This window comes from Schistocerca nitens, chromosome 1 (genome assembly GCF_023898315.1).
Source record: "Schistocerca nitens isolate TAMUIC-IGC-003100 chromosome 1, iqSchNite1.1, whole genome shotgun sequence".
NCBI classification, from domain to species: Eukaryota; Metazoa; Arthropoda; class Insecta; order Orthoptera; family Acrididae; genus Schistocerca; species Schistocerca nitens.
This window is the reverse complement of record NC_064614.1, coordinates 675124016-675135037: the sequence shown is the minus strand read 5'-3', so window position 1 is coordinate 675135037 and position 11022 is coordinate 675124016. Positions and strand designations below refer to the sequence as shown.

The following is an 11022-nucleotide window of genomic DNA, read 5'->3' as shown; positions in this document are numbered from 1 at the left end:
AAAGGTATTTACAAAAAGGAACACCGCGCGGGATTAGCCGAGCAGTCTTAGGCGCTGCAGTCATGGACTGTGCGGCTGGTCCCGGCGGAGGTTCGAGTGCTCCCTCGGGCATGGGTGTGTGTGTTTGGCCATGGGATGATTTAGGTTAAGGAGTGTGTAAGCATAGGAAATGATGACCTTTGCAGTTAAGTCCTATAAGATCTCGCACACATTTGAACAAAAAGAAATGATCTGTTGTTTGAACGCCGGCCGCTGGTGGCCGAGCGGTTCTGGCCCTACAGTCTGGAACCGCGCGACCGCTACGGTCGCAGGTTCGAATCCTGCCTCGGGCATGGATGTGTGTGTTGTCCTTAGGTTAGTTAGGTTTAAGTAATTCTAAGTTCTTGGGGACTTATGACCCCAGCAGTTGAGTCCCATAGTGCTCAGAGCCATTTGAACCATTTGTTGTTTGAACTAAAAATGCACATAATTTTATAATTATTTAACAAAAATGTTCACATTGCAGAATGAATAAATACGAAAACCCACTGATGATGCCACAATGGTGCCGAGACATGTATAGCTACTGAGAAAAACGGTGTTTTGCATAACTGGTGGACTTCACATCCAACAATTTTAACTGCAAACATGGCCAATACACGTGGCTGCAAATTAAAATGACGGATACCCAGAAACATGTTTACACCACGGCTTATTTGCCAAACAAAATTTACCAAGCTTGTGAATAGCGACCGTGAAAGGTCGCAACGTGTGATGAAACGCTTAGACTGTTGCGAAGTGCCGTGCTGTGAGTATGAGGAAGCGACGCGGCAGGGCCGTGTGTAGCGTCGCCCTGTTACCGTGCAGAGGGCAGGCAGCAGGTAGCGGTGTGTGCCGCGCCCCTCGCGGCTCAGCGGAGCGCCTAACGAGCGCCGTGGCCCGCGGCCACCTGCGCCGCCGCCGCCGCCGCCGCCGCTGTAATTGCCGTGTCAGCCGCGCCCAGCCCCGCTTGACGCTAACGTCGCAAACACCACTGCCTTCAGGCAACTTGGCTTCTGCTCCCGTCCACACATGCCGCCAGATTCTACGCGCTACTCGACCTAGCACAGTCTACCGCTATATAGCCTCGAGGCGATAGAGCATTAATTCTCTCTACAGACATCAAGGTTTCCAATTACCTCGAGTAAATCGTCTTTCAAGTCATCAGGAGTCTACTGAAATGTCACTGAACGCCCCAGAATAAGGAAACAACTAAACGGGCATAGGAAAGGTGCAGGCAATTTGTCACATTTGTTACTTCACAATAGTCTAACAAAATCTGCGCCGTATACATATATACTCCGCTAGCCACCAAGCGGTGTGTGGCGGAGGGCTCTATTCGCATCAACGTCATATTTCCTCCCCCCACCCACCCGTGTTCCGCTCGCGGATCGCGCGAGGAAAAAACGATTGTCTGAACGCCTCAGTGCGAGCCCTAATTACTCTTATCTTAGAATGGTGAACATTGCGTGATTTGGAAGTTGGTAGTAAACATATGCTCTACATTCTCGGCGAAGATCGCATTTGGGGATTTAGTGTACAGCTCCTTCCGTTTAGCGCGTCGTCCATATACAAGTGTGTTGTGTGTTCAAATGTGTGTGAAATCTTATGGGACTTAACTGCTAAAGTTATCAAAAATGGCTCTGAGCACTATGGGACTCAACTGCTGAGGTCATTAGTCCCCTAGAACTTAGAACTAGTTAAACCTAACTAACCTAAGGACATCACACACATCCATGCCCGAGGCAGGATTCGAACCTGCGACCGTAGCGGTCTCGCGGTTCCAGACTGCAGCGCCAGAACCCCCGGCCACTTCGGCCGGCTAAAGTTATCAGTCCCTAAGCTTACACACTACTAAACCATAATTATCCTAAGGACAAACACACACATCCATGTCCGAGGGAGGACTCGAACCTCCGCCGGGACCAGCCGCACAGTCCACGACTGCAGCTCCTGAGGCCGCTCGGCTAATCCCGCGCGGCTACAAGTGCGTTCCACTTCAAACTTTCTATGGGATTTGTAAGGCTCTCGCGTTGGCTAGATGTACCAGTCGCGATTCTTCCCGCTCTTCTTTGAACCTTCTCAATCTCTTGAATCAGACCCAACAGGTAAGGGTCCCATACAGACGAACAATACTCTAAGACTGGACGAACTAAACTATTGTAAGCAATTTCCTTTAAAGGACTGCATCGCTTCAGGATTATAACTGTAAACCGCAGTCTAGAGTTCGACTTACGTGTTACTTGTGTAATCTCATCGTTGCAAATGGTTCAAATGGCTCTGAGCACTAAGGGACTTAACATCTGAGGTCATCAGTTCCCTAGAACTTAGAACTACTTAAACCTAACTAACTAAGGACATCACACACATCCATGCCCGAGGCAGGATTCGAACCTGCGACTGTAGCGGTCGCGCGGTTCCAGACTGAAGCGCCCTAGAACCGCTCGGCCGCAAGCGGCCGGCTGATCGTTCCATTTGAGATCATTTGGAACAGTTACACCCAGATACTTGGCGGATGTAACCGCTTCCAAAGACTGGGCGTTTATTTTGTACTCGTACATTAATGGGGATTTTCGCTTTGTAATATGCGGTACGTTACACGTACTAATATTGAGAGGTAACTGCCAGTCATTACACCACGCATTTATTTTTTGCAAATCCTCATTGACTTGATCACAACTTTCATGTGATACTACTTTCCTGTAGACCACAGCATCACCGGCAAACAGTCTAATGCCGCTGTCACTACCATCAACCAGATAGTTTATGTAAATCGTAAAAAGCAACGGACCTATTACGCTGCCCTGGGGCACACCTAATGTTACGCTTGTTCCTGTTGAGCTCTCCCCGTAGGAGGCGACGTACTGCTCTGCGTCTGTTAAAAAACTTTCTAACCAACCGCATATGTCATCGGATAGACCGTAAGCCCGCACTTTTTGGAGCAAGCGACAGTGCGGAACTGAGTCGAACGTCTTTCGAAAGTCGAGGAATATGGCATCAACCTGTGAGCCGGTATCTAGAGCCTGTTGTATATCATGCACAAAGAGGGCCAGCTGCGTCTCGCATGACCGCTGTTTCCTGAAACCGTGCTAGCTTCTGCAGATGAGCTTCTCAGAGTCTAGAAAGGTCATTATGTCTGGTCTGATAGCAAAATATGTTCCATGATTCTAGAACAAATTGATGTCAGTAAAATTGACCGTTAATTATGTGCATCCGATTTTGTACCCTTGCTATGACCTCGGCCTTCTTCCAGTCCCGTGGACCTTTCCGGTGTTCCAATGACCTCTGATAGATGATGGATAAGACTGGTGCTATATTTATAGCATAGTAAATATAAAATCTTACGAGGATACGATCTGGTCCAGATGCCTTCCTGGCGTCTAAGGATCTTAACTGTTTTACAATACCAGACACACTAAACACCATGTCAGCCATCCTTGCGTTTGTTCGATAATTGAAAGAGGGAATAGTGCTGCAGTCCTCTACCGTAAACGAGTTTTTGAAAGCTAGGTTTAGAATTTCGGCCTTCTGTTTATCATCATCAGTTACATTACCCATACTGTCAACAAGAGAAGGTATTGAATTTTTTGTAGCGTTCATAGATTTTACGTACGACTAAAATTTTTTGGAGTTATTTCTAGAATCTGCAAATAAAACATTTCTTTCAAACTCGTTAAAAGAATCTCTTATTGGCCTTTTGACAGCTGCTTTCATTTCGCATAATTTCTGTTTGTTAGTGGGGCAGTGACTACGTTTAAAACCACTGTTCAACCGGGCGCTGATAACCTCGCTGTTGTGCGCCCTAAAACACTCATAATCATCATAATCATAATCACCACTGTTCAAAATTCTCTGCTTTCTCAGCAACTTCCTAATATGTCTGTTCAAAGAAGGTGGATCCTTTCCCTCCCCTATATTTTTGCTAGGCACATATTTCTCTAGCACGTGGTTTGTGTCCCGCGGTGAATGCTTGGAACTGACTATGAAGATATTCATCAATGACATTTATTTGCTTTCCCAAACAAGAAAACTCTCCTCTGTTTCCATTTTTTTTGCGACTTCCACTGACATGGAAGCCATACCGACATTAAGGTCGATAATATCTTCTTCTAGATTAACTTCCTCAAAAAGATCAGGTCTGTTTTTCGCCAAGATATCTAATATGTTCCCATCTCGAGTTGGTTTTCTAACCAATTGCTCAAGGTTGTATGTTAGGAGCGCTCCTAGAATAACTTCACACGAGTCTTAGCTTGTGCCTCCTATGATAAACGTGTAATTTTCTCAGTCAATGGCCGCCAGATCGAAGTCTCCACCTATAACTAATGGATAATTTGGATATTTATTTCCTATGTATTCAATACTTTCCCTGAAGCGTTCTGCGACGTTTGTGGTGGATGCTGGTGGTCTATAAAAACATCCTAATACAATGGTCACTCCTTGTGTGATTGACAGCTTTATCCAGACTATCTCACAGTCCGACCCAGTATCGATCTCAACTGCGATTAAACAGCTGAACTGCAATGAACACAACACCTCCAGTAGTATCAATCCCATCCTTCCGAAACATTGTCCAATCCAAGTTCAAAATTTCACTGCTATTTGTTTCTGGTTTCGACCAGCTTTCGGTACCTGATACATTATTGGCATTACTACAATTTATTTCGGAGAGTAGCTTGGGATCTTGCTACAGACACTTCGACAATTCACTAACATGAGATATAGCATACTGAAATCCTTTGGAACGACCTGTTTAGGCGAACTATCAATTTTTACAGTTGGCACACAAACATCAGTGTCACAAACTGGTAATTTTTCAGGCCGATTGTTTGCCGTGGGTAGGAACCCAATCTAAAATGCCTCCATGTGCACACCAAAAGTACTGTGCTATCCATGTAGCTGCTTCCTGTGTGCAGAGCACCCCTGATCTATCGAGAGGCGTCTTACAACCTTCAACCCATAGCGTACGTCGATGAATCTACAAAAATTTTCTTCACAAAGTCAACGTAACTTCTTGTTTGCATTCTCCACTCGACTCCAAACCAGAGGACCTCGGTCCACCCTGGGTACGACGTCAGCTTGTCATCCACTCCTCGAGATATGGAGGCTGCCTTCGCCAGTTTAGCCAGCCGTCGAAAAGACCCCAAGGATTTCCTCGGACGACGACTGCCGTTGTTGGTGCCGACATGTGCAATAATCTGCAGCTGGCTGCACCCCGCACGCGCTATAGCCGCCGGAAGAGCCTCTTCCACATTGCAGACAAGGCCCTCCGGCAAGCACACCGAGTGAACGTTGGACTTCTTCCCCGCCCTAGCCGCTAAGTTCCTGAGGGGCTCCATGACCCGCCTAACATTAGAGCTAACAATAACTAACAAAACCCCATCCCCACGTGCCTGTCCAGACACTGCTGAAGGAGCGGCCACTATCTTGGGAGAAAGCGCATTTGATACGGCTCACCGTCCCCCCCCCCCCACCACCACCATCAGATAGCACACTGAATCTATCAGAAAAGTGCATGGGATTTGGCAGCAGCGTGCGTCCCCCGTGCAGCCTTCGCCTTGAGGCTCGAGACCTCGACACGATCCGCCACCAACACCGAGGTGAGAGTGGGCCGGCCGGCTCAGTCGCACCTGAGGTCGGCTCAGTGACAGAGAGCTGTGACATCCCCCCCTGCACATCTAGCACAGCAGAGAATGCCCCAGGTACCCCATCCCACCCACCTCAAGACGGCATTCCGGAGCCTGTTGATTGTGGCCAACACAGCTTCCAGCTGCGTTTCGACTGTGGACAACTCGTCCAGCATCCGCACACAACAGATACAATCCCTGCACATCTAGCTAATATGTGATTTACTATAAGAAACTTAAGAAAACCTACTGCCACACAAGGTTAACAATTACACTCTAGTTGGCAGAAAGGACACTCAACAATGAAAATAATAAAAATGTATGGTAGAAGCTAGATCTGGTGCTTATTTTCCTGCTAGGGGCTATCTATTAAATAGTAAAGGAAAAAAGTAACCAACAATAAACTTATGGGCTATCTAGCGAATATTATTAAAGAATTAAATAGTACCCTACGGTAAGCTACATCTACTGATTATCCCTCGTAAACTATAAAAACTGCTACCTTCAATGTATCGAGTCTAAATGACGCTAATAAACGGGAATACTGAAGCTTGTTCACTGACTTAAGTGACAATCTCGCGTATTTAACGTCAGTTGAGAATGTAAACAAACGTTTGCGTACACGCGAAACTGTCCTAAACAGACACTTCGCCTTTCCTATTCAGACGCAAATAGAGACTGAAACCTTCAACTTACCAGGTCTGACACTAATGCACGTAAATACTATAGGATATACAGCAACAACCATTTATTGCACAGGTGCCAAAAACAATAATAAAATAGAAATGTTACAGGCAGTCAGTCCAAAAGTTCTTCGTTTAAACCAATTGATAATTAGTTAATTTAAACGAATAAAATGCACCAATTTAAGAAGTACTAACAAGGATGTAGGACAGTCAAACATAACAAAAGAAATGACAGCAACAATGTTAAAGATTACAGCTACAGCATTTGACTGGTCAAACTGGGGTGCTTGACATTAATGAACATAACTTACAGGAAGGGTAGTAACATAAAATTACAAAAGTCTGCTATCTGACGAGCTGAGGCCCGTTCCGTACTAATATTTTATGCAACGAGTACGGTGAATACAATAACATCGTGTCTGTATCAAACGAGGTCCAAAAAATAAATGGGTAGGCTATACTAGGTAGGACATTATGCTATGCACAATAATCCCATTCTGAACATCTGATGTCCAGGGTTGTATGTTAACCGGGAACCTAGAAACGACGGAGAGGCTCCGTCCCCGCAGCAGCCACAGTGGTCCACAACCCCACGACGACTACCGCAGTCCGTTTCACCCCTCCGCCACCCCACACCGAACCACTCTTTCAGGGTTGTTTTGCTGTTCGGTCCCCGGTGGAACACCCCCCCCCCCCCCCCACCCCCCACCCCGAACGTCTCAAACCAGACGAGTGTAGCCTCCATGTTTGCGTGGTAGAGTAATGGTGGTGTACGCGTACGTGGGGAACTTGTTCGCGCAGCAATCGCCGACATAGTGCAGTTGAGGCGGAATAAGGGGAACCAGCCCGACGTCCAGGCTAACTGTTACTGGGCCGGTGCGTACAAGCGACTTTCACATTACATAAGATGTTCAAAGCGACCACACTGCATTTGAAAACACTTTGCCACTCTCTAGATGATGCTGTTCTGAACCCCAGGCGCAAAACAACTGCATCCACCATTGCCGAAACGACATGCGTCCTAGCTATCAGGTCATGTACATCCGTGGTTAGAACAACACAAACTTATTCCTTTGAGTGTCCGCACAAATAAAATTGAATGAATTAAAGTCCGAGAAACTTGGAGCTATGAACAGAGGATCTCGACTATCAGTCCGTTTCCGTGAAAACATCTCATTTAGCAATTTACGCACATTCATTACAAAGTGTGGCGCTGAATCATCATGCCGAAACCGTAGTTGCCGCGGAACACCAAGTGGAACTTTCAATAAAATTTTTCTGGGTTTGTGGCAGCATTGTCAACATATATAATACTATCAACGCTTCGGTCCCTGTTGCAAGTTACCTTCTTCGGGGTGTTTTTTGTTTACTGCTAAATGAGAAAATTTTGTTTCTTCTATACCTGCAGACATGGCTGTTACCTAATTCTGATAGGCTGTTTAGAATGAAGGGGGGTGATGTTAGAAATCTTTATTGATGTTTTTGTTATTTCTTTTGATTGGTAGAAACCTGACGTTTTGATTGGTGTTTTCGTTACTGCTTGTGATTGGTGGAAATCAGCGAATGGGAAACCAGGCGGCAGTTTTGACGTGGCGTTGTTTTCCTGCTTTCTAGCTCAGGCCGAGGCGCACCACTACTCCATGTACGTGCGGCCGCTGCGGTCTCCCGCGCGCATGTATGTGTTGCTTCACGTGAGCTATCGTCCCGTAGCCAAGAAGTCGAAAGTCGGTACCCGTCTTCTCTGTTCATATTGGCCGGTCACTTGGCTATTTCTATTGGCTCCCTAATCTTCCTCCTGAAAGGAAGAGGCTGTTTCGCCAGTACGCGTGCTTCTCCAAAATCCATCTTTTTGCCGCACTAATCCTGGTGTTCTCCCACCGATGACTTGGTGTGCTGTCTTAGTCGGATAAATCTTTCAGCATCGTTTACACTGTATGCTCATAATGCAATTAGCCTTATGTCTTCCATATAATGAGTTAAGCTCATATTTTATGCTTTAACTACTTTAATGTTACTACATACACGCAATTATTATGCACTGGCTTTCATTTTCTTTACGCTCTACTTAGTATACGATGTACGTTTCACCGATGTACAACGTTATGCTAAGTATTGTAACGGTCAATAATTATATACATTTGAAAGATTTGACAGGTTGATACTATCATGATTGTTATAAATTGCACGTATTTGCTCGGAGCCAATCTTTTAATAATCTATATCTGCTGGACTTGCTAATATGCCTCATATTATGTTTCGAGGTAAACTGTTATATTTTGACTGATAGTCAGAACGTATCGTTGTTTATATCGATACCTTGGTTACTGGTGGCGTCAATTTCGAGTAATCTTTGCTTTATTTACGTTTTGCACAAGCCCCCGTAGAGGGCACTTGGTGTCTACATCCAGCCTCAGTTGTACATTTAACTATTATTTTTTACGTGAAATTTTCTTATATTACCATTAGATATACTTTTATTTTTGTAAGAGCTTAGTCGTGATCTAATTATTCCACTCTAAATTTATATATGTACAGATTTTATCCATATTTCATGACCATTGTCTGTCATTGATGTAAATCTGGAGACGGTGGGTGGAGATCTAGCTGTTTTTGTAGCGGCAACCGTACGAAATGGCAGCAATCTACCTTCATTCCGTCCCAGAGCGGTTCCAGCTCCATGACACCGTCTCCAACAATAATCGTATTTCGTATGATTCCCACAATAGTTATTTTATTGTATTATTCAATATAGTCCTGCGACTCTTCTAAAATGTTAATGCCACTCCTTTAAGAGAAGAACTGTCTCGAGATGTTCTCACTTAGCCGTACGAAAAGAATAGACATCGATGATTGATGGAAGATATTCAAATTAAACAAAAGTCTTTTTGTGTGAAGATAGTGTTTCATTTAATTTCTCTGAACAGATGAACAGAACGGAGGAATGAGATGCAGTCAAAGTCTGACTGGAATACATTCAATGGAAAAGCAATACCAGACTTACGACACAGCACGTTTTCCTTGCTAAGTAAGGAAGATTAGATGGTATGTGCGCCGCCTTCTCAGGCCGATCTCATGTTAATATCGGCGGCATGGAAATACACCCAAAGAAGCTGCACAAGGGTGATTAGTCTTTGCACGAATTTTCATTTTAAATTTGTGTCGAGTGTATCGGCCTTGATTGGTCTCGCACTCTACCAGAGATTCAACGTTATAGCTGTTGTACATAAACCAAAACCAGTATGGTACCGGAACCAAGAGCCTAAACATTCAACGCCGATGGAAAAAAGCCGGAACACCAAAAAATAATTACTTTAGAGTAGTAAACTTCAAGGAATACATTTTTCTAGGCAACATACGTAAGTGATAAACATTGCAAGATCATTGCTAATGTGAAATGTGGTATATTAATAACCAGTATTGAATACAAGCATGGAAAAGTGCATGCATTGTCTTACAGTTTGTGGGATGGAGTTCCATGCCTGTACACACGGTTGTTCAGTACAGGGATAAATGCTTTTTGCGGATGACGCTGAAGTTATTACTTCATGATGTCCCATATGTGCTCGATTGAAGACAGATCTGGCGGTCGAGCAAGCCAATGTAAATGTCGACATTGTGTAGAACATGTTGGGTTGTAACAGCAATATATTGGTCGGCGTCATCCTATTGGACACACACCTTAGAATTCCATTCATAAATGGCAGCAGAATAGGTCGAATCACAACACTGATATATACATTTCCTGTGTGAGTGAGATAAACAGGAGAGTGCTCCTGCTGTAACACAAATCCCACCCACGACCACAGCTCCACGCGAAGGTCCATTGTGTCTAGGATGCAGACAAATTAGTTGCAGGCCCTCAACTGGTCTTTTACTAATCAACTCACGGCCGTCACTGGTACCGCGGCAGTTCTAGATTTCATCAGAAAATACAACAGTCCTCCACCGTGCCCTCCAAAGAGCTCTCGCTTCACACCACTGAAGTCGCAGATGGCGGTGGTTTGGGTTCAATGGAATGCACACTACAGGGCAAGTAGCTCGGAGCTGTCCTTGAAGTAGTAACCGATTTGTCACATTCATTATGCTACTGAGATGCCAACTGCTGCTTAGGTTGATGTTCAGACGCAGTAAGATGGTCCAGAGCCACAGGCCGAAAACGATGGTCTTCCCTCTCGATTCTGTCACGTGGCCGTCCAGAGCCTTCTTGCGTCGTCTTCTTGCGACTCAGCATTCTTATGACTACTCTGCCTACAATCATGTACAGTGGCTACATTCCTGCCAAATCTTTCTGTAATATCGCAGAAGGAACGTCCAGAATCTCATAGTTCGAATAGCCAGACGCCGTTTTAACAGACTGAAGTGCTGATAATGGCACCTCTGACGCCATGAAGCCATTCTTGCCCAACATCCTCACCAAGTCCAGTCTCAAAGGTAACTGACAGTCACGAAGCGAGTATTTAAGGCGAACCTCATTTGTATCCTCATAGTGGCGCTACTAGCGCCACTCTTATCCTGCTGGCTAGAAATCTGAATAGACACCACATTTCAGATATATAAACAGGCCTACCAACATGCGCTTATGTCGAACAGCTCTTTCACGGTGTACCGATTTTTTCCGTCTGCGTGTTTTACTTGTCTGTAAATGCATAAAGAATGACTACACACAACAATGGAAAATGTTCCAAATATGTCTC

The 11022-nt window shown here is 45.0% G+C and overlaps 1 protein-coding gene across 1 annotated transcript in view; it reads right to left on the bottom strand.

Annotated features, from left to right (window-relative positions):
• Positions 1 to 901: 901 nt before the first annotated feature.
• LOC126194807 (uncharacterized) overlaps positions 902 to 11022 on the bottom strand; it is a 184294-nt gene continuing 174173 nt past the window's right edge. Inside the window, exon 4 of the mRNA XM_049933163.1 lies at positions 902 to 994. Coding sequence (XP_049789120.1) covers positions 902 to 994 — 93 coding nt within the window. The remainder of the gene's footprint in view (positions 995 to 11022) is intronic.